Source organism: Malaya genurostris, chromosome 2 (genome assembly GCF_030247185.1).
Source record: "Malaya genurostris strain Urasoe2022 chromosome 2, Malgen_1.1, whole genome shotgun sequence".
NCBI classification, from domain to species: domain Eukaryota; kingdom Metazoa; phylum Arthropoda; class Insecta; order Diptera; family Culicidae; genus Malaya; species Malaya genurostris.
In genome coordinates, this window is record NC_080571.1 from 191,012,447 (window position 1) to 191,038,222 (window position 25,776).

General features: G+C 39.1%; 1 protein-coding gene across 3 annotated transcripts in view; it reads right to left on the reverse strand.

The window, feature by feature from the left end:
• Positions 1–12,203: 12,203 nt before the first annotated feature.
• The window catches only part of LOC131432887 (polypeptide N-acetylgalactosaminyltransferase 2-like), a 134,926-nt gene continuing 121,353 nt past the window's right edge, over positions 12,204–25,776 (reverse strand). For all 3 annotated transcript variants that reach the window (XM_058599458.1, XM_058599457.1, XM_058599455.1), the window contains one exon: positions 12,204–14,371. In XM_058599458.1, coding sequence (XP_058455441.1) covers positions 12,460–14,211 — 1,752 coding nt within the window. In that variant the 5' untranslated portion in view covers positions 14,212–14,371 and the 3' untranslated portion in view covers positions 12,204–12,459. The remainder of the gene's footprint in view (positions 14,372–25,776) is intronic.

The window sequence follows — 25,776 nt, forward strand, 5'->3', positions numbered from 1 at the left end:
CCCATCAATCAGAATAGCGTCAACATTAAAAATGTACAAATGAATTGAAATACTACAATCAAACATCCAATCTCTAAGACCATCCGAGAAAAGAGAGGAACTAGCATACCTTCTCAACGACGAAAACATTGATATAGCATGTCTCCTGGTTTAATGATAAGGAACACTTTAGAATTAAAGGACACACATTTGTGAGCAAACGAAGACCATAGATAGGCTTCATTTTGAAGAAATTAAAATCACACCTCGGAGCCCGATTGAAATTGTGGGAGTGAAAATTCTAAATCTTGGCAGACATAGGAGACACGAAGACATCGTAATCGCCACAGACTTTAATGCACATCACCCACTATGGGATAAAACGAAGAAACCGTGCACAAAAGGTAAAGCCATCGTAAAGGTCCTAGATACAACTCATCTGGTAGTCATGAACGACGGAACAATGACCACCGTCTCCAGAGTCAACTGCACATCATCAGCAATATACCTGACGATAGTTACCCCCAACATCGCTAGCAAAGCGACCTAAAAAGTAGAGGAACATTCCTTCGGAGGATCACATTTGACCATCAACATCGAGATCCAACTAAGCTCCCCCGTAGTTATGGGCATATTCAGGAAAGTTGACGTTAAAAAAAATGATCAATGAGATAAACCAGATGAATCCACAATTTATCTATGATGTAAACGAGATGCAACATATTTTTGAGGAAGTAATCGAGAACAACAGCTACATAATAAGGAATAAAAAAGCAAACTTCTTGAAAAGTTGGTGGAACCCGGAAAATCAAAAGGCATACGATTTGAAAAGACAGCAAATGAAGGGGGCATAATAAACAAAAAAGTCTAAATAGCCAACTTCTATACCAAAAAGCTGATGCCGTGCTCAAGAGGATAATCAGATCTGCAAAACGCAAAGACGTCCACGAGCTACGATCCAAAGTCGACAAAGACACACCATCGCAACAAATATGGAATATCATCAGAGGAATTAACACGGCGTTAACGGAAAATAACAAAACTGCGAAACACGTAGTATCTAAAGAAGTTGCGGAAAAATATCTAGAATCGATATATAGCACCCCAATGTACAGTAAACTTGCAAGCCTAACGATTAGGTCGGCCAGTAACAGCAAATATGAAACACCCATTTCCACCGAAGAATTCAACAATGTCATTTTCAAAAAGAAAGACCACTCAGCACCCGGAATGGACCAGATCTCCTTTCAAATGCTAAAGAACATAAGAATGGACATTCGACTGGAAATATATGAGAACTTGAACACGGTGTGGATGAGCAAAAAGATACTCAATAAATGGCGTGAGGTGAAACTCATTCTAATTCAAAAATCGAATTACCCATCTACCGCAATCGAAGGAAAAAGAGGCATCGCTCTGATGAATGTTTTCCTAAAAACAATAAACGGAACTATCAAAGACCGATTGTACGAATACATTGAAGCAAACAACCTATTACCTGAACTTTCATTCGGTTTTCGTAAGCACCACTCAGCGATTGGTTGCGTCAATCATGTGGTGAACTTAAGGTAGCGCTTCGCCGTGGTCACGGAAGTTCGCTGCCTATCCCGGGGTTTCACGCAGTTCACCCAAAATTGTGAGAAAACGGGGAAGAAAACGGAAATTCCAAGAACATACGATTCTAGATAATTAATTTTTCTATCGATTCGTATATAAATTGTGTCTGATAAACGTTTTTATCGAAAGATTTCGTGCGAGTTTTAAAAATAAATGAGTTTTTCCTTATTCTTTCGTACGCACACAATGTCAACGCATGCATTGGGGTGTGCAAAATGCCACATGCGGTAGACGCTAACAACATTTCTTTTGTTTTCGTTGTCCGTTCTCTCTGCGTAAACGTTGAACATAGATAAGTAGAAAATGTAAGTAAGTGTTACTACTTTGTAAAATAATTTCTATTCATGTTTCAGTAGAACCAGAAATCAGTAATGATATTTATCGCTACTAGCTTTGACGCTTTGTTGAAAACGTAGCACATCCCTACTTATGCGAGTTTTTTATAGCGAGAAAAGGAAAAAAGAAAACAAAACGTTTTACAAAACTCGCACGAAATCTCGCGAAAGAAAAGCTTTCTAACTGATATTTTTCGCCAAATGCATAGTAAAATCGTTTACCTACAATCGTATGTTTTTGATTTTTCGTGAATCGGGTTAGTATTGGAGAAATTCGCAATTTAGGGTGAAATTTCGGCGACAAAGCAAGAGAAAGCAGTGAGTTGTCTCGCTTCGACCTGACCACGGCGAAGCGCTACCTTAATATCAGAAGCCAAACAAAGTAAAATGGAATGCATTGCAATTTTCATCGACATCAGCAAAGCCTTCGACTCAGTGGACACCGAAAAACTCGTTCTAATGATGAATGAAAAACAAATCCCGTACGGAATAGTTCACTGGATACAAGAATATCTGCGAAACCGAAAAATTTCCATCCAAACTTCGGAAGAAGTAGTCTCACGTGTAATGAACCTAGGATTGCCACAAGGGCACCCTATCGCACCTTATCGCCAGTGCTGTTTAACCTATACACGGCGAATCTTCACAAGCAGAACATAGATAAAGCCTACCTCTCGCAATTCGCCGACTATTTCACTCTAGTAGTCACAGGACAAGGCTACGAGGCTCAAAATAAGGCAAACAGATTCATAGAACGTAAAGAAAAACTGAACTTAAAGATCTGTCCAAGTAAATGTGTAGCTATAAATTTCGAAAGTATAGCAGACAGCAGTCCGAGTCGATACTTTGAGGTATCAATACTTTCTTTCAAGAATCGGGTATTTTTTGTATCGATATCGCATCAGGGCGATACTGTTAGTATCGATACTTTTTATCTCGATACTTACAGAATCGCAACGGATTAAAGCCAATTCCCATTACGACGAATTTTGTTTGTTTCAATTATAGAGGCTTTAACCTTGAAGTCATTTGCCTCTTCGGGCCAGAAAAACTTTCTAAGACTATGTGCGGGGTTGGGAATCGATCACAGGTTGGCTGCGTAAAAGGCATCGACTAACCCATTCTGCTATATCCGTCCCCAATGGAACATATTTTTTCTTCGGATTCGATGAAGCGCCAGGCTCGTGCATGGATTGGTATGACATGGACAAGCCATCGTTGAAATTCGTTCTCGACAATCTCGCCCCGTCCCTCAAGTGCACTGAAAGAGAGTGAAATAAGCCAAGATTATCAACAAAACACGCACATAAAGACCATACTCTCAGAGGATACAATCATTTAAATTTTTCACACTCATTGAACTCTCTCTTTCTCAGTGTGCCTGTGAGACGACGCGAGATTATCGAGTACGAATTTTAACGACGGCTACCAATACATGCGCGAACCTGGTGCTTCCGCTCTGTCCGTTCCTGATCCCGTCGTAATAACAATAGGAATTGTTTCTATTTATTCGCGTTTTGCCTTCGGCTCATCAGCCCTTAAAGCAGTTCAAATTGAACTGCCATCTCGCGCTTAGTAGTTCAATTTGAACCGCAAGCTTAGCACTGATGAACCGAAGAAATAGAAACAAAATATGTGCTTTTTGCACAAACCATCAAAACTCCTAAATGTTCAATAGGAATTGGCTTTTAGTGTAGTACCCGTGTATCGACATATAGGTTATGACATGAAAATTTTTGACAAAATTAGTGAAATGTGAAATCATCATGGCTCCAACATAAAGTGGCTTGCGGAAATTTCTTGACGTGGACCAAAAATCACGAATGCAATCTGTGTGGCAAGAAATATACGTATACCAGTGGCACAACAAGTTTATGGAAAAACCCAAGGGGTAAATCACTCTAAACTTTGTCTGAACTCAAAAAAGTTTTACCGGGAATCAGGAATCAGGAATCAGAACAAATTGGCTCAAATGGTACGTTCCCCTTGATAATTTGGGGATTTGTGCCTTGCTATCAATTTGTTTTTAGCATCATTTTCCCGATATATAAGAGGGAAGGATTGAAAGGAAATTGTAAGGGTTGGACTAGGAGGGTGGGAAAAATTGACGACACAAAAACACATAAAAGCAGAAGTAAATTCTGAACCCCTAAGGGATGCTGAACAATCTGCTGAGGATCACATTTAGTGGAAGCAGACGTAAATTCTGAACCTCTACGAGGTCCCGAACAGTCTGCTGTTAATAAAACCTCCAACCCCCGAGAGGATTTAGAGATCTTACAAAAGCGACACCATTCTGTAATCCCGGAAGAATGCAGAACGATTCGCAGTATGTACAAGCAGAAGTAAATTCGGTACCCCCTAAAGGATGCCAAACAATCTGCTAAACTCTATTTAAGGTGAATACAGAAGGGATTCATTCACTCCAGGAAGAACGATGAACCCATCCGACTCAAGCTCCCTATCACATTGGGTGAGAAACGAGAGAATATCCTTTTGCTGGCATGTTTGGATGCAGACAAAGACGAATCTTGTGCTTTATCCAACTAGTTGAAAGTGGTAAAACTGGTTGAGGACCAACGAAATCATTCGTTGCACCAGCTCTAGCCAACTCATCAGCCCATTCATTTCCAGTAATACCAGAATGGCCGGGTACCCATAAGAAGTAAACAGCATTTGAAATGCTGAGGTCTTCAATTTGAGTTCGACATGCGATCACTAGATTCGACCATGAGTCATTCGAACTGAGTGCTTTTAAGGCTGCCTGACTGTCGGAACAAAAATAAATTCGTTTACCACAGATCCTCTGCTGAAGTGCCGATTGTACTCCACACAGAATTGCGTAGATTTCTGTTCGGAACACAATACAGTATCTACCAAGTGAATGAGACTGCTTCAGCCTCATTTGACGACAGTAGACACCAGCACCAGCACGACCATTCAACAGAGAACCGTCCGTACTATGTGTTCATCAAGTTTTCGTTCCAGACAACCATTCCTCACGAAGAGGATAGTTCACATTGAATGTTTTGAAAGGAAAACTGCAAGTGTGAGTTAGGTCACTAGGAACGAGTAAATACTCATCCCACGTAACCATTTGAGACCACAAGCGAGTGTGGCTGGTAGCATAATCTAATGGCTTACTGTTCCAAAGCCCTGTAACCTTAATACGGTATGCACAAGATAATGCTTCTTGTTTTAGGAACACATGTAGTGGTTTAATGCACAGTAGCGCCTCTAGAGTAGCAGTAGGAGTTGTCGTGAATGCTCCTGTCATCGCCATTAGGACCATCCTTTGGAGATGATTTAGTTTTGACTGAACTGTCGCGACTTCTCCTTTCTGCCACCATACAAGACATCCATATGGTAAAATTGGTCTAACAATAGTTGTGTAGATCCAATGAATATATCTGGGTTTAAGTTCCTATGATTTTAGAAAGGTCCTCTGCATTGGCCGAAAGCCATGCAAGCTCTTTTAATCCTGAAGTTAATGTGAGCAGACCAATTCAGTTTTGAGTCAAGAATAACTCCGACGTATTTAACTTGATCGACTACAGTGACCTCTGAACCAAAGAACTGCAACGGACGAGCTCCTGTGATTATCCTAAGATGAGTGAAAAGCACCATTGATGTTTTGCCCGGATTTACAGATAATCCAACCTGACAACATCATTGTTCAACAGATCGCAGGACTTGTTGCATTAAATCAAAGAGAGTGTTAATGCTTATACCGGTCATCAATATATGACCACCTTGAGGACACCCACAGACACTCAGCTTTCTAATCTCTGCTTGCCGAAGCGATGAACAAAGAAGTCGATTACTAAGCGTTGCCTGTATCCAATTTGTGATACTTGAAGATATGCCATGACCACGGGTTGCTTCCAGAATTGAATTGAAAGACACGTTATCAAAGGCACCTTCAATATCTAGGAAAACTCCCAAGCAAGATTGCTTTTGTGAGAAAGCTTTTTCAATGTTGTACATAACATCATGTAACAGGGTTGTAGTGGACTTTCCACGCTGGTAAGCATGTTGCATTAACATTCCTGATATAGTGATCTACTATGCGTTCCACTGTTTTAAAAAGAAATGAGCTTAGACTGATAGGCCTGAAACTCTTCGCTTCCTCATAAGTGTCGCGACCACCTTTGGGAATAAATTTGACAATTATAATTTGACTTTCGCTTAACACAGTAAGGGAAAACCCCAAGATATTCCGTTCACGACTGCATTGTTTAACCTCCTGCAACCATTCAGCCATCGGCACGGAAATACACCTTGACTTAGGAGTTCCTATTTTTGTGGCCTCATACGACATGGAACAGGAAACCAGTGGATCAATTCTTGGTAGAAAATAATGCCACACGGCTTACCTGTTTGGTGGACTTATACCACCGGTACAGGTGGACCGTAGCGTTATTCTTAGCCAGTTGGGAAACCGCTACCGACACTACACGGCTATCTAGGCTGCTCAGAGAGGGAAGTTGACATTGTGGTCAACTTCCATGGATGCCGAGCTAGTTTATGGAAAAACCCAAGGGGTAAATCACTCTAAACTTTGTCTGAACTCAAAAAAGTTTTACCGGGAGTAAAGAGATTTAGCAGGGATCTCGCTGGATTAGAATGGGATTAGAAAAGTTTAGCCGAGATCTGGAAAAGCATTATTTTGACATAAGCTGTCAACGTAGACTCATACATAGAAGTAGAGGAAGGAAATATCAAATTCGTGCGCGCCAAATTAGAAGCACTGCGCACCTATACAATTGACTTGATATGTTAAATGTGATACCGTACGATGGCGTTGCTGAACTGAAGATAGATTTCGCTCCAAGCTGACAGGGTCTGATGCAGGTCAACTCTTTGTTTACTTGTCATACACTTTTTTGCGAGCAGAGATGCCAGATATTTTCATAGAAAATATGTATTGCTTTATATATAAAATCTGTATTTATCTGTATTCTCTAATCAAATAAAATTTTGGAAAAGTTTGTACTAGCTTGGATGTCTGTTCTGTATGAGCCTGTAAAAATCTGTATAATACAGATAAATCTGTATAAATGGCATCTCTGTTTGCGAACTTAAATGACAGATACACTTCAAACAAGATTAGACAAAACTAGGTTGGATTACCTTAAAATTACCCAAACTTATCTAGACTAGTTGGGATTAAATGAGATTAGAGAAGATTATTTTGGAATGAAATGAGTTTATTAGTATGAGATTGTCTAGAGTTTAGAGTCATTTGCCCCTTGGAAAAACCTTTCTGTACATCATAAAAGAATGCTTCAGTCGACAATTTTATTTTATTTCGAAATGATTGCAGCGCAAGTATCAATTGATACTTACAGGTATCGATACTTTATTGCCTTTTGATACCTTGTATCGATACTCAAAATTTTGGCATCCCGATACCCTCGGTATCGATACTGTACCTTCCGAGTACCATCCCTAGCAGACAGCAAACTAAAACTAAAGTTTAGAAACGTCCCAATAGAAATAGTCAACGTTCACAAAAGTCTAGGATATGCAATAGACAAGACGCTCAAGCACAGAAAACCTACTGAAAATGATATCCATTCGTAAAAGCCCAGCAAACCCAGAAACAGTAGTCAAGATTGGAAACGCGCTAATCAAGCCAAAGCTTGAATACGGAGCGCCCATATACGGAAAAGCTGCAATTTCCCATATAAAAAAATCGAAACCTTCCACAGTTCCTATTTAAGGCTAAGCATGCGCTATCTGAAAACCACACCAATAAACGTATTGCTGGCCGAAAGCGGAGTGGTACCAATGTCTATAAGAATCGAATGGCTAACACTAAAAGAGGCAATAAAATCTAAATATCACAGAGACCCTAACAGTAAATTCATAGGCATGGCCCTACGAATCACATTGTATACGAAATCAATATGCTTAGACAGGAATATCGCATGAACCAAATAAAAATACAGTGGATACCAAGTCACGTGGGAGTTACCGGCAACGAACTCGCCGCTCAAGCAGATTTACAAACCACCAAGGGTAAGCAAAACCACTTCGAAGTACTCACACTAGGAGATTCATTAAAATTAGCGAAAAATGAAACCTGGAGCAGCTGGGAAATAATATACTCACACCAATCGTCGACCAAAGGAGCATTCCACTACCAGTTCGCAAAAAAAAAACCGGTAGAAATACTTGGTGCAAAGGAATCCAACTATCCACTCTGGAAAAGGTAACAATGTCCAGAATCCGATCCGGTCACTGCTTGACAAAAAACCGCTTGTTCAACTGGAAATGGGTTGATAGTGAAAAATGCGATGAATGTGATTAAAAAGGAAATATTGAACACAGTCTGTATCACTGTAAAAAGTACAACAATATAAGATCTAAATACCAAATTCTCCCTGACAACGAACCAACAAACAACACAACATTTACAAGGAATTAAAAGATATCACGAAATTTCTGCAAGAGTGTAAAATACATATCTAAACAAAATTACAACTAAAACCAAAACAAAAATACATCCAAATGGCAAGATAGATCTTTATAGGTCCCAGCCCTGTCAATGTTGACACACCAGCAAAAAAATGTTTTTATTAAATGCTTTTCTTATTGCAGGATTATTCCATTACATTCGCTCTTACCTCTACCACAGACTAACAGACAGGACACTCAAATTAGATTCTTCAATCTTTTTAACGGTCATTTCGAATATTCCTTTATTTGGGACAGTACTCACATGTGTCATGATGGCGCCACGTTACCCTATCAAAAACATCCTATCTGTCATCTAGACTGTGTTTATTTTTTGCATTTATCAACAGAGTTGCCATTCATACAGAATTACCAGTAATGTATTGATTTGTATACGTCCATGCGAATTTCATGCAGGATACAGATTTAATACATATTGCCAAAACTATGCCTACTTCTCATCCTCCAACGCAATACAAAATCGAACCCGTTTTGTTACAATATTTACTTGCTTCTGGTCTGCCGCCACTTAATTTCGGGTGAAAATTACCAACACAATGAAAAATAATCTAGATGAGCAACGTTGAGAAAAATAAATGGTTACCTTCTAACATCGCGAAAAAGTTAAATATATTATCAACGTAATCCAATAATTTATTGTGACGATTCATTTTCAAATATTTTGATGAAATCAGGCATCCCTGCAAGCAGCTGATCGGTGTTGACAAATGAGGGGAAACCAACTAGTAAAAAAAACTTTTACGTAACACAAGGGGTGTACAGATAGTAAATAGTTCGCGCAGTACAATATAGGTGGAACTAGTGCATCACGAAAAATTATTTTTATAAGAATTTACTCATACTGTCATGTCTGTTAGTCTGTGCCTCTACTCTACTAATCATAAATGACATATACGAATTTATCATTATATCTACTTGGTTTCTTCATTTGAGAACGGTCACGAAGCATTCTTTTTGAGCACAGCTGTGTGATGACGAAGCAAAATTTACTGTATCTGAAACCGGTCCTTCATCAATTTCCAGAGGAATATCTGCGGCTACTTGGGACGCTGAATCACCTAGTAAGGTATCTTGCTCGAAATTTATATTTGGTGGTGCTAATTTTACATCTTGCACGTTACGTGTGTACTGCACTCCATTGCGACGAAGAACAATGATTTTTGCACCATCTCTGACTAGAACTTTGTAACGTTCACGGGAAAAGATTGGATCCATTTTCGATTTTAGTGATTGTGCCAAAAGAACTGTATCACCAACATGAATGAAAGCTTCTTTGGCTCCACGGACAGCATCGGCATACTGTTTACTGATCAGTTTAGCTTCAGCATCTACTTCAGATACATTCTGCCTATCCAATTGTTTAGGTTTTCACAAGCTAACAAAAGTTCCTCGAAACTTCCAGCCAACCATGAGTTCGAACGGGGCATTGAAAGAAAGTCGACCTGTAAAATTTGCCATGGACCTGCCGGAAATTTCCTAGACGATAGCGGAAGTGCCGGATTTTTTCGGGATAGCAAAGTACATATTTCGCCTGGCCACCAGAAAAAAATCGCGCATAACTCTCTTCATCGCAGTTTCTCCAACATGTCCTGCGTGCGCTGCTTTTAAAGCTTTCGTACGAAGCGCACTTGGTAAAATAGTGCGTTCATCTTTTAACACTAAAAAACCAAGGGCATGAATGTTTTTCTTTTGTTGAAGACGTAAGGCCCACGATTCTGCCCGCGGAACTGCTCTCTTGCCAAGTCTATGAGTTGTGCTACAAATAAATTCATTCGCCTCCGCATCCGTTCGAATGATAAACGATCTAAGTAGGTATAAGGTAAAGCGCACTACTCCCAAGATTACGGGAAGTGCTTCTCGTTGGGTTTGAGGATAACTGTGCTCTGTAGGTGTGAGCGCTTTAGAGGCACAAGATATTATGCGTGGTACATTATGAGTGTTATATTGAACCAGAACGGCTCCAAGACCAATTGGACTTGCGTCTACGTATAACTGCGTTACATCGATAGGACTATAATAGCCACGAATTTGGATATTTTTTAACGCTGTGTCTTGTAGAAAATTGAATTCTCTTTCTTCTTCCTCTGACTAACAGAATTTATCAGAACCTGCGAGGCTCCGTAAATTTTTTGTCAAGTCAGCCCTGCGTTGAATAAATCTATCCGCAAATGTCACCAATCCTAGGAAACTTTTTACCTCTACGCAAGTCGTAGGCGACCGGAAGCTCTTAATGGCCATCATCTTTTCGTTGGTCACACTTTAACCGTTTGGAGTCAAAGTAAATCCCACAAATTTAACCAACTGACTACTGAAAACACATTTGTCAGTATTCAATTTCACATTATGTTGCTCAAAGCGACTGAGCACAGCGGTTAAATTGATATCATGATCTTCTTTAGTGGTTCCGAAGATAGGGATATCATCCAAATAATTGACCACTCCAGAACACCCTCCATGGATCACCCTTTGCATCACCTTTTGAAACACATCTGACGCACAACCCAAATGGTAAACGAACACATCTAAATACTCCAAATTCAGTGTAGAAATTTGTTAGGTGTCTGGATTCTTTATCTAGTCGAAAACCATGAAGCGCCATTCAATTTTTCTAGTATAGACTCAAGGGTTGGCATAGCGAAAGGAGTTCTTAATACATATTTATTTGGTCCTCTGAGATCAATGACGAGACGTTGCAATCACTTAAAAACCTTTCTCTGAAACATAACCTTTTAACGATCCTTCATGAATATTGTACAGTCCCATTCTGTATTCTTCATAGTTTTTCAACAACCAAAAAAGATTCTCGATAAGAGTGTTCACTTGAGCTCCGGAGTCGATAAGAAAATCGCATGGCATGCCTGCTACCGTAGCGATTACAGTATCTTCTGTATTGGTTCCAATCTCTGCTATCATATATCTATCCTTCTTTTCGAGGTAACGTTTTTCGAATATATTTGAGAACACTGTTCAGTTAAGTTTGTTGTGTTTTTTACATACCGTATTTTTGCCGTTTCAAACCGTTTCCGCGTTAGTTAATCACTAAAGTTTTTATAAGTGAATAACTGGATGGATCGAAGTGAGGTGTTATTCTAAACCGCCAAGTGCCAGTCAAGTAGCAATTCACGTTCATCTGTGTCGTGCCTGCGGCTGTTCTTCTTGCTGTAGTTGTTGTAGTTTGACAATAAACAATCGACGACCGTTTGCTTGCTGTGATTTACCATCTGCCTAGTTAAAAGCGTATTCCTGCACTTAGAATGAGTTCGGAGAAAAATTGTGTAAAGTGCAGTCTGATTATTGCAGGCATCGATTCCGTTGTATGCAGATGCTACTGTGGACGCATGTTTCATATGGCATGCTCTGCAGTTTAACGCGCTCTATTGGGCTGTTTCGCATCTCATCGTAAAAATTTATTTTGGATGTGTGATGATTGCGCCAATTTGTACGGAAATTCGCATCTTCGCTCCATTACGGAATTGACAGACGAAAATTCACCTTTGATGTCGTTGACGGAAGCAATTAATGATTTACAAAACGAAATCAAAACATTGTCGAAACCCATTCCTTTGAATCTCACACCGCTCAATAAGCGCTGACCATTCATCGACCATTACTCTGGACCAGAAATTCGCATCGGGCGATATTTGATATACACTGGCGTGGAAAAAATAATTCAAATTGACATTCTTTAGTAACATTTGCAAAACAAACTAGTTCCATCACCTCGTCCTTGATATCGAGTTATTTTACCAAAATGCGAAAAGGGAAATTTTCAAAACAAAATAAAATACATTCAATGATAATCCAGTTTTTATTATAGGGATGATAATAAAAATAAATAGTTGCTCGGAATGTACATTCGCGTTGTTCTTGAAGTGCTACAATATAGCACTGCTTACAATAATATAATTGTTGCTAAGTAATTGTAACTAGTCTCAATCAGCATTATTAATCAAATGTTTTGTAACATTCAGTTGATGGTAAACAGTGAATGATCAATACATCTAGAAGGAAATTCAATTGTATCACACCACTGGATTGATTTTTCTCACTTTGTAAAAAATTTCCAATGCTGTGATTCGAGTGCTGAGTTGCATCGTTCGGCTGTTATACCTTTCTCTTTGGCGTACCGCGAGTCTAAACATACGTTAATCTTACTGTGTTGTATCAGATCACCCTCTCGTCTGTACCACTGTTGGTTGGCAGATTCGTCACAGTATTTCAATACTGCTATATTAATATGTGATCGTACAGTAAAATTTAATAGTGTTAAACAAAGGTCAAGATGCTTGATTTGTCCTTTTTTGGTAATAGTCCAATCTTGATTACCTCCACTGTTATGACAGTGATAAAGACCCACTATTCCATCCACCAAATGGCCTAGAGTGTCCATGCAGTATGCTCCTTGGCGTAGGCTTCCTTTGGTTTGGTGTTCGGGTATAGTTAATTGTGGATAAACATTATCAAGATACCATTTGAATGGTTTGCATTGTAACCGTTCTTTTAAAAGCAGCCGATCATCAATATTTCCAAATGGAATATTTTTAGCTAAAGGAACTGCTGCATAATAGTATTGTTTATAGTCATCCATCCAAACTTCTGCAGCGCGCCTAGTGTTTTTAGCGAAAATATTTCCACTTCCGCCTCCAGGAAAGGTATACGGGTGTCGTTTACGGAATACATGGCCAACTCTGCTACATGGTATAATTTCTAGACTACCACCACACTGCCATACTCGGAAACTTATTTCTAAATTTTCTCCACCCCATATATCCATCTGACTATCATATTTGCCTAACTTTTCAAAATATGATTTATCTATCACAAACAGACCACCAGCTATCATTGGTGTTCTTATAGGTGTCGTTGGATCTTTTTGGCGATCGTGTCGTTCGGCATTGCTTAAGTATTCCCATTTAAAAACTAAATTCCAATCAAATCCTCCTCGTAGGTCCGCTGATGCTCCAATGTACTGGAATGTATCCATACTAATTACATCTATCACAGGACAAACTACACGAGATGAGTCTTCCTTTATTCTTACTAACAATGGCTCTAACCAACCAACATTGCACTCACAATGACTGTCCAGAAATGTTAACACCGATGCAGTAGCAGCATCTGCTCCACGAACTCGTGATCGTACCAATCCCTCACGTTTATCATTTCTTATTACTTTTACTTTGTGAATTTTTGCAAGTTCCTGTCCATCTTCTGGGAAATCTGAGTAATCATCAACCAAAATAATCTCATGTATTAAATTTTCTGGAGATCTATTCAGTACACTGACTATTGTGCGTAGAAGTGTACTGCGTGCTTCGTTGTGGAACGTTATAATAACACTTGTGGGCGGAAGTATACTTGGCCATTTCTTTCGGCACATCGGATTGCGGGTGTCGGGAAGTTCACGATTGCTTTTTAAACTATCACTCGCTTTCTGATTGAAACGATTCCGTAAATAAGGATCTTCACCTTGTTGTAAACTACCTTTTTGTATATAACCTAACTCATCAAAATAATCCCATGTGTGTTGTGATGAAGACAAATGCATCAACGAGTTGGATACTAAATGTTGTCGCAAAGATGTAGATGGATTAAACTGTTGATCATGCCAATCAGATAGCATTTGTTCTGTAGCTGACATTGTTTGCTGTTCGCGTAATCTCAATGCTCGGTTCCGACTTTTGTAACTTCCTTCGAAGTAATACACGGCAACCAGAATCCATGATATTACTAATATTAGAAATATTTTTAAGTTTCTCCGCATGTTATAAATGACGGGGTAGTGAAGTATTTGCATTTAATTGTTTGGTAAATGATTCATGTATTAATGCTGTTATTCTTTGACTAGACTAGGATGCCAATGATTCTGCTATCTATGTAACTGAACAAGAAATCAACTTGTGCTTAATCTTTTGTGTACATCTGCATCCATTGCTGATTTTCTTGAAGTAAATAATCTGAAATGAGAAGAAAAAATCGATGTTAATAATCTCAAAAGAGGTGAAAGATATAAAATATAGAACTCAATTAGATTGTCCTTTCTTTTCTCGGTGACTGAAGATTGAGACACACAAGGGGTTCATGAGAATCAAATTTCAGGGAGGACAGTGCTTAGTAGATTGAAGAGAAAAAATAAAACTAGTGATTTGAATTTTGAAATTTTCGGAGTGCTCAGCAAAACCAGTATACGATATAAATTATCACAATAAAAGCACATGGGATTTATAGAACACTAACACAAAATACGCTGAAGATAGTATATATAATACAATGATACCGATAACACAGATAAGACACAAAATTAATATGCAACACGAATACATAGGCACAGAACGAGGCTTAAAAGATGAGACATAGGTAGAAGCAAGTCAGTTGGAATCAAATTATTGGATCGTGAGTAGCTTACTCGCGTGTAATAAACGTTTTGATGTTACAAAGGTGATTGAACTTAATTAGAGGGCATTGATCCGCAAGTGAGATAGAAATAAAGAATCCGGACTCAATTTGATGATTTTCATATACATTTATTGGTCCTTAGTTCCGGATCTCTTTACAAAGATAAAAGATAAAAGGTGCGGTGACCACAAAGAGTGAACAAAAGTGACAGTATAGGAAAAATCGATCAAAGTGTGCTGCTAGAGACAGCAAGAGTACCAAGAACCATTTGCAATTCCAATGCAATTTGCAATCGTGAAAAAAAAACACTTTAGCGGTGGCTTTAAAAGTGAGAACGTGATCGAATGAGATAGAATTCATCAATTGTAAAACGGCGATTGGAAATAACGGCTTGGTGGTGGAGTTGCTAGTAAATGGAACAGCGTGTTTTGCGGTCTCAAGTTACGAGAAACAGGTGGGTGAAAATCATTCGTCAATATAAAATATACCCTCTGTTTGGTTCGATAATTTTCGCTTGCAAATTCTTTGTTCGCCTGTTAATATTACTCCTCTAAAAGCGAAAAAATGAATGACGAAGAAAAAGATTTGGACAAAGGAAAACAACAGCGGTTGTCAAATCTACAGGAATCAATGTCTTTTCTGGAAGCGTTCTTGAAAAAATACAAGCCAGAAGAGCATTTATGTCAGGTCCAGGTTCGGCTAGAGAAGCTAGAAGAATTCTTCACACAGTTTGCGGAAGTAGCAGCAGAGTTAGAATCATATTCAACGGATAAATTCCCGATTAACTTCAAAAAGGAGCGTTATACGTTCGAGTCGCTATACTATTCAATTAAAGCAAGCCTTTTGTCTAAGCTACCCAAGTCAGCGTCCACGCTCGCTTCGTCAACTTAAGCTGCTACCACTGTTACATCTATTGCGCACTCACACATTCGTTATCCCGAGCTCCCGTTAATTAAATTTAGTGGCCGATCGGAGGATTGGATGTCGTTTCGGGATAGTTTTATCACTGGAGTCGGGAAACGAACAGAAATCCGTGATATTGATAAATTGCAGTATTTAAAAGGTTTGGTACAAGGTGATGCAGCAAGATTAATCGGTCATATAGAACTTAGCGAAGAAAGATATCAACTAGCTTGGCAATTAATAATTCGCCGTTATGAGAGTAAACGGCGTTTAATTTTGTGCCATTTGCAAGCTCTGTATGAAACCCCATCGATGCAAAGGGAATCTAGTGATGAGTTACTTCGGTTAATCGATAGTTTTGAGGATTTGTCTAAGCTGAAAAGTTTAGGTGAGCCAGTTAGCGGTTAGAGCTCAAGTCTGGTGTATCACATGTATGTGCGATTGGATACAAACACAAAGCGCGAATGGGATAGACATTGCAATGCTGTTGATTCATTAGATCAAGGAACAGACCAGCGAAATGATTCGGATGGTATGCCTGTTTATAGCGACATGATCCGTTTCTTACAAGGTTACGCTAAGGTTTGGCTTTGTCTAAGCAAGTGTCAACCAGCAAAGGTGAAAGGTCGTTTGAAGCAAACAATAGTGCACAGCCAATTTGGGACAATCATCTTCAACGCCGTCGGGTTGTTTTCAATACAGACAAAATCATTACATTTATCAGTGTCCAGATTTTTGGAAACTTTCGATCAGTCAACGTTACGATTTGGTGAACCGCAACGGATTGTGCAATAATTGTCTCCGTACCACAAAACATACTGCTAGAGCTTGTCCATCAAGAAATTGTAATCGTTGTAACAAGAAGCACAATACACTACTACACGATCCTAGAGTTGATCAACGAGGTGATTTAAATCAGCAGCAGACATCGGGATCTCGTAATCATTCTAGTGCGCAATCACAATCTTCGACTACAGGGGGACCATCGAACAATCAATGTCAACAATCTGGTAGTTGTCAGCAACCAGTTCAATCAACAGGCGAATCGCAGATGTCCAGGCATGTCCAGGCATGTCCAAGTAACCCATACTTCCACTCCAGCTATTGAATGTTCATATGCAGCGCAAACCAAAGATCAAGATCACATTGTGTTGCTACCAACTGCGTTTATCAATGTGAAAGATAAAATGGGGAAGTTGATTCGGTCTCGATGTGTTTTAGATTCAGCTTCATAGTGCCATTTTATTTCGAACGACTTTTGCGATAAATTGAAACTACCGCACAGGAGAATTCCGTTTCCTATCATTGTCTCTAGAATTGGTTGTGCATCGACAAACGTAACTCATTATGTTGTTGCTGAAATTTCGCTCTTTCATTCGAATTTAAGAATGTTGGTTTTTCCCAGTGTGACAGTTAAGTTACCAATCCAGGATAATTTCTGATTGGGATATTCCAAATCATATTTGCTTAACAGACCCCACGTTTCACAATTCCAGTCACGCAGATGTTATCATAGGAGCTGAACTCTTTTTCAATGTGCTGCAGTATGGTCGAATAGAATTGGGAGAAGGATTGCCACTACTACAAAATACACTTTTTGGATGGGTCGTGTCAGGTGGATGTGGAAACGATAAATTTCATGTGTCCCTTCAAAGTACTAGAAATTTGAGTGCCTTGGAAGATGTAGTAAGCCGTTTCTGGCAATTGGAAACGTGTTATGATCTTAAAGGATGGTCTACGGAATAACGTGCTTGTGAGAAATATTTTGTTTTTAATACCGTACGGAGAGGGGCGGTACGTCGTGAAGCTCCCACGCAGGGAGGATCTTATTACACATCTGAGATATAACCGTTACAACGCGGAGCGTCGGTTTTACGCTCTCGAACGCAGATTGGCTGTAAATGCAAACTCAAAGAACAGTATCATCAATTCTTATCGGAATACGAAAGACTCGGGCACATGCGCGTAATCAGCGCAGATGAGCTCTCAGCAAACCCAAAATGAATGATGCCTTCAAACGGTTGAACTAAAGTTATGCACTGATAATTTTAGTCAATTTATATGAGCTTGGATACATCAATCGCTGGGAATTGGAATTTTTCGACGGCAATTCAAACGCACCATTCATCGCAGCGCGTTCTGTGTGTTTGAAACCCTTCGCTCCTGTTACTTTTATAAATTAAATTCATGTCAAAAAGCGTTTTATTGCTAATGCATGAACATCATCATCGGTATCAAACAGCTGGAAGTAAGACAGTCTGCTGGAAGTAAATCAATGATCGGATTTGAAGCATAAAATTTTTGCGCATACCTGAAAGATTACGAGATGATCATTCATTAACATTTTCTAATTCGTCACCAAATCTTTTTCATCTTATACAAGGTTAACTTTATCACAACACCGCTGTTAGATAATCACTTGTTATGGAATCATAAATTTCTCAAATCGAATGGACACAATTTCACCAAACGCTTTAATCAGCGATGTTGTTTTCATTGACATTTTGAAGCGACGCGAACAGATTTCAACTAAAAAAGTTGCGATTATTGTTTTGCTTTCAACTGTCTCCGGTATTTGACAGCATTCAAAACAACATATTTTTCAACTACTTGAATATATGCAAATCAAAAACTATTTTGGTTGAATCAAAAAGAAATTAGTTAAATCAACTATCTCAAAAATCAAAAACTGCGATATCGCAATTTTATGATCGAAGGGTTCTCCGTGTACTAAAATGTATCGTCAAATATTAGTTGATCCAGACGATCAACCGTTGCAAAGAATTTTCTGGCGTTACTCAACTGACGATCAATTAAAGGTTTATCAGTTGTTAACAGTGACATATGGAACTAATTGTGCTCCTTTTTTATCAATCAGAGTTCTTCAAAAATTAGTAGACGATGAATTAATAAACTACCATTCAGCGGCACAGGTGGTGCGCAAAGGTTTCTATGTGGACGATATGTTAACTGGGAGTGATAGTGTTCAGGAATTGCGAGAAATCATCTTGCACGTGATTGGAATGATGTCATCGGCAGGTTTTATACTACGAAAATGGTCATCGAACAATCCGGAAGTGCTAGCTGACATTCCTATTGACCATCAAGAATGCAAGCAAGAACTAGATTTGGATCACGAAGGCTCAATAACCACACTGGGGCTTCGTTGGGTGACTACGGCAGATGAATTGCTATTCAAGCAACCAAAGTGGATAGAATCAGCAAACATCACTAAGCGGATAGTTCTCTTTCAACTGGCAAGTCTTTTCGTTCCACTAGGGCTGATCGGTCCAGCACTATCGAAAGCAAAAATTTTTATACAAACGTTGTGGAAGCTTCAGATCGATTGGGACACTCGTCTCCCTTCATGCTTCCAAGACGAGTGGCGGTAATCCCAAAAAACAAATTCTCAACATAGGACAACTCAGTGTACCCCGTTTCGTTTTATCGTTGTATAAAGCCAGTTTATGTAAATTGCATGGCTTTAGTGACGCATCAGAAGCAGCATATGGAGCATGTTTATATCTTCGTTCGATTACTCCAGACGGATGTTGCACAGTGCGACTACTCACTTCAAAAGCACGTGTTGCTCCGATCGAGAACAAATCCATCCCGCGTTTGGAACTTTGCGCAGTGCTGTTGTTGGCGCATCTGTTGGAGAAGACAGTGGCGCATCTGTTGGAGAAGACGTTGTACTGAGCTGGCTCGCTAGCACTCCCTCAACTTGGAAAACATTCATTGCCAATCGAGTAGCAGAAATTCAATAATTGACACCGCATGCTGCTTGGAATCATGTGCATAGCGAAGACAATCCCGCAGATTTGATAACTCGCGGCCTTGACGTGATTTTATTACTGAATTCATCATTGTGGTGGAATGGTCCGTCGTGGTTATTAACTACTCTTCTACCTTGGCCAGCGTAGTTCATTGTGACAAACAAGGCAAGTCGTAGCGGTCCAGAATTTGAAGCACGAAAAACTGTTACCTTATCAACGATCTCAACACGAGAAGGTGCTGACCTCATCTCCAGATTTTCGGCATTACGTCGTTTACTTACCTTCTTCCCCTGGGGACTGAGGTTCGCACACAACTGTCGTAGGACACCAAATGAACGTCGGGTAGGACCATTGACACCGGAAGAAAAATATGTTGCACTCATCCATCTCATTCGAAGTGTGCAAGAAAAACATTTTAGTTTGGAAATTGTTGCCTTGAAGAAAGGGAAAACGATATCTAGATCTTCGAATCTCCGCTTTCTTAAGTCAAAATCAATTGACGGGCTTATTCGTGTCGGAGGGCGTTTGCAAAATTCTAGGGTTGCCATTGATGATAAATATCCATTGGTATCGCCTGCGAAGGAACACCTAACAATACTTATTGTCTGGGCGGAACATTTTAAAACTCTTTATGGAGGTCCACAACTTCTGTTGTCTACAATCCGCCAACGATTCTGGCCATTAAGCGGACGAAATCTGGTCCGTCGTGTGGTTCAATCATGCGTCACATGTACAAGAGCCAAACCTCAAACACTAGAACAATTGGTGAGGAACCTTCCACGAGATCGCATCACCAGCAGCTATGTTTTCGAAAAAGTGGAAGTTGATTTTGCTGGACCAATGTATATTCGATCCGGAATCTGTAGAGTGCAAGCGATAAAGGGGTATGTAGCAGTTTTCATCTGTCTGGCAACCAAGGCAACACATCTTGAGGTTGTGACGAATTCGAGTACACCTGCCTTCTTGGCAGCAATTCGACGTTTTACAGCCCGGCGGGGCAAACCTTCTGATATTTATTGCAACAATGCAAAAAATTTTCGTGGAGCGAGTACAGCATTGGAAGATTATTCGATGAATTCGATTCGATTATTCATTTTTCAGAGTTATAAAGCTACTGTTGTCGGTTTCTGCGAACCCGAGCATATTAGATTTCACTTCATACCACCACGATCGCATTCATTCGAAGGTTTATGGGAAGCCTGCGGGAAGTCAATGAAGTTTCATCTACGTCGCATTGCTGGGAATGCTACTCTAAACAAGGAAAAGTTTGAGACTGTGCTAGCTGAAGTAGAAGCGTGTCTATATTCTCGACCGATCATACCACTCTCGAGTGATCCATCCAATCTGCAAGCTTTAACGCCCGGTCATTTTTTGATTGGAAGTTATTGAACATCCTACCCGAACCTGACCTGACCGCAACTCCACCAAGTCGATTAACTGGTTGGGAACGATGTCAACAAATCGCTCAACACTTTTGAAGACGCTGGCATCAGGAATATTTGACATCATTGCAACAAACCTATCGGTGGTCTACCATAACAAAAAACCTGGCAGAAGGAGCAATTGTTATCATGAAGGAGGAGAATCAACCGCCGCAAAGGTGGCCGTTGGCTAGAGTCATAGCAGTTCATCCCGGACACGATGACTTAGTTCGAGTAGCTACAGTGCGAACAGCGAATGGAGTTTATACGCGAGGAATATCTAAACTCTGCTTATTGTTATGTGTTTCTCTGCAAGACCTTACATGCATCATATGTTGCAGATATATACCATTCAAAGACGTTGACGGCGCTGGAACCCGCCAAATGATACACCACGAGGATGGAAGACAACAACTGGAAGCAGTACAGATAGTAAGAGTATGAGAAAGATGCATATCGAAATGGCATCACTAACGAGCAACGAGGAGAGCATAAAGATGTACACAGAGCATCGACAGCGATGAGTAGCTCAACACAATGAGACGGCAGCGTGAATACTACAATACGAGAAACATCGAAACAGTAACATATCGAGATGAAGAATAAAAACATACGATATAGACAATAAAATTATATGTTTGATAAGAATAGTACAGTAGGAGATAGATTAACTCAAAATTCAGGCGACCGGTATGTTTAGTAGATTGAAGAAAAAAAATAAAACTAGTGATTTGAATTTTAAAATTTTCCGAGTGCTCAGGCAAAACTAGTATACTATATGCATTACCACAATAAAAGCACATGGGATTTATAGAACACTAACACAAAATACGCTGAAGATAGTATACTTTATGATAAAAAAAGAACCGGAATTTTCATTTTAAAATTTGTCAAATTTTGACGCATATCGTACGATGAGTTTTTGTTTGGCGTCTATACAAAGAAGTTGAAAAATTTTCGTGTGGCGATTTTTTTATTGGATGAAAATTTAGAACAACGGCTCGCCTTCGAAGCGCCATTCGGTCGATTGTTGTGCGGTTTCGACGTCATATTCATAGATCCACACCTCATCACCAGTTATGATGAATTCGATGAATGTGGGGTCATTATTTGCGTTGGAAATCATCTCTTTGGCCACATCAACACGACGCTGTTTTTGAATGAAATTCAGCTTTTTTGGCACCAGCCGAGAAGCGACGCGTTTCAAACCCAAAACATCAGTTAAAATGTGTTCGGCTGATCCATAAGAAATGCCCAATAACACAGCAATCTCTCTAATCGGTACAGAATGATTTTGCAACACGATTTGCTTCGCCGATTCAATGTTTTCTTCAGTAACAGATGTTGTTGGGCGGCCAGGGATCTCATCATGATCCAAGCTTGTACGACCACCTTTGAAGCGTTTATACCACTCGTATGCCTGTGTTTTTCCTAGAAACGATTCACCAAAGGCCTTTTCTAACATTTTCAACGTTTCGGAACACTTAAATCCATTTGAAACACAAAATTTGATGCACGCACGTTGTTCTAAATTTTCATCCATTATAAAAATCGCCACACGAAAATTTTTCAACTTCTTTGTATAGACGCCAAACAAAAACTAATCGTACGATATGCGTCAAAATTTGACAGAATGTGTATAAAAGTGTTGCCAACGTTGAGAGAATAAAAGTTCACCGATTGGACAAGCGCGGGAATTTTAAAATGAAAATTCCGGTTCTTTTTTGATCATAAGGTATATAATACAATAATACCGATAACACAGATAAAACACAAAATTAATATGTAACACGAATATATAGGCACAGAACGAGGCTTAAAAGATAAGACATATGTAGAAGCAAGCCAGTTGGAATCAAATTAGTGGATCGTGAGTAGCTTACACGCGTGTAATAAACGTTTTGATGTTACAAAGGTGATTGAACTTAATTAGAGGGCATTGGCCCGCAAGTGAGATAAGATATAAAGAATCCGGACTCAATTTGTCAAAAGATGCAATATTCCATTTGTGCAGAATTTTACTGATTCCGAGTGTAATTTGCTCTCGGCTACCAAGTGCCGCTGTATGGATTTATATATATAACAATTATTAATAAAGCAGATATGTGCTTTTGTGGTTTAGTCGATCAGTGAAGTGCTTTGTGATCTAAGGTTTCTCGGTTCAAGCCGCCCTGTAGCTATCGATCATCTGTAATTTTTTTATTCGATTACAAGCCATGTAATTTTCAAATCACACTATTTTAAAGGGTGATTTTTTAAGAGCTTGAGAACTTTTTTAAACAATAAAACGCATAAAATTTGCAAAATCTCATCGGTTCTTTATTTTAAACGTTAGATTGGTACATGACATTTACTTTTTGAAGATAATTTCATTTAAATGTTGACCGCGGCTGCGTCTTAGGTGGTCCATTCGGAAAGTCCGCTTTTTTATCGACAAATTTTGTTCAGCGATGAGGCTCATTTCTGGTTGAATGGCTACGTAAATAAGCAAAATTGCCGCATTTGGAGTGAAGAGCAACCAGAAGCCGTTCAAGAACTGCCCATGCATCCCGAAAAACGCACTGTTTGGTGTGGTTTGTACGCTGGTGGAATCATTGGACCGTATTTTTTCAAAGATGCTGTTGGACGCAACGTTACAGTGAATGGCGATCGCTATCGTTCGATGCTAACAAACTTTTTGTTGCCAAAAATGGAAGAACTGAACTTGGTTGACATGTGGTTTCAACAAGATGGCGCTACATGCCACACAGCTCGCGATTCTATGGCCATTTTGAGGGAAAACTTCGGAGAACAATTCATCTCAAGAAATGGACCGGTAAGTTGGCCACCAAGATCATGCGATTTGACGCCTTTAGACTATTTTTTGTGGGGCTACGTCAAGTCTAAAGTCTACAGAAATAGGCCAGTAACTATTCCAGCTTTGGAAGACAACATTTCCGAAGAAATTCGGGCTATTCCGGCCGAAATGCTCGAAAAAGTTGCCCAAAATTGGACTTTCCGAATGGACCACCTAAGACGCAGCCGCGGTCAACATTTAAATGAAATTATCTTCAAAAAGTAAATGTCATGTACCAATCTAACGTTTAAAATAAAGAACCGATGAGATTTGGCAAATTTTATGCGTTTTATTGTTTAAAAAAGTTCTCAAGCTCTTAAAAAATCACCCTTTACATGTTCTTGAATAATTGAATTGTGTGGAATATGACGCTCCATTTATGTGAGTTGTATAAGATGGAAAATCACAAGATTTTTTTCGAAAAGTGAACCTCTGATACTAATTTGGGCACAATTTTGATACCAATTCACTCAGATATCAATCGGGAAGTTGACAAAAGAATACCGATTCTGTGCGTACAACATAATTGCATGGCAAATTCTACGATCCTACTGATACTAAGAATCCTTCCAAGTCGGGATCGAACATACGGCTACTGGCTTGTAAGACCAGCGATTATTATCTCAGGAACCAGAAAAGACCGCAGTTCGGCCATTGAACTTAATCAATAATCCAATAAAAACTTTTAAACGAGTTTAACCCTTAAAGGCACAAGATCGATTTTTTTGTTTTGAAATTCGATATAACTTTGCCTGGAACGCGTGAATACGAAGTTTGAGGTGGTTCCGGCATGTTGTTTTAAACAATATTGCGCATTTAAGAATTAAGTTTATTAGAAACGGTTCAGCCATCTATGAGTAAATTGAATAGTAAAAAAAACTTATTCTTGATCCACCAGGTGGTGTGATAATTCTCTTTTATTGAAACAGTCTTATTAAAATATTTTTGCCTTTTTATTAAGACGAAGTGATTTGCAAACCAATTGCAAACTTTATTATTAAAACCAAATAACTCAATGCTAAAACTTAACATTACTTTGCTTGAAATTAGAGTTAAAATATCAAAAATAATAACAAAATCAGTATGAGAGAATAACAACAATATAGTAAATTCTGTCATTGTGATATCAATCCAAGAGTAAAATGTTTCTGGAGGACAAATTTCTCAGAGAGTTGCTATTTCAACATTCAGAATAAAATACTATTATAAACAATTCTCATATCTAATTCTGAGGTAGTTTATTGAGATGTTTTTTATTGGAAGATGGAACTATTAAATCAGTTGTACTCATTTCAATAGAAATATTTTATCAATAATAGAACCATCAACAGATAGCACCATACAGCCTCCAGCAAACTTGTTATAGTTACCCACAATTTGGCAGACCATAAGTTGAGTATCGCTTCTCCAGGGGCGCTATGAAAAATGCATGAAAGAGATCATTTACTTACAATTAAATAATCCAGCAAATTCTTCTGCGATCGCTGCGCTGCTTGAGTGGCGAGCTTTGAATTCAGCGATGGTAATCATTTTCAGATTTTGCTTGAAGATTGGAAAAAAGCCGTTTTTTTTCCTTTTTTCATATAGAAGGGCTATGCAATCGCTGTAAAAATCGACTTAACAACCGATGCCCGGATGGCCGAGTGTCATATACCATTCGACTCAGTTCGTCGAGATCACAAAATGTCTGTCTGTGTGTATGTGCGTGTGTGTATGTGACAAATAATGTCACTCGATTTCCTCGGAGATGGCTAAACCGATTTTCACAAACTTGGATTCAAATGAAAGATATTAAAGTCCCATACAAATTTCCTAAGTTTCAAATGGATCCGACTTCCGGTTCCAGAATTACAGGGTGATATGCACCAAAAAAGGGAAAAAACAGTCACACACGGTTCTCAGAGATGGATGAACCGATTTTCAAAAACATAGATTCAAATGAAATGTCCTATAGCCTCATAAAATTTTCCTGAGTTTACTTTGGATCCGACTTACGTTTCCGGAATTACAAGGAAATAAAAATAAAAATG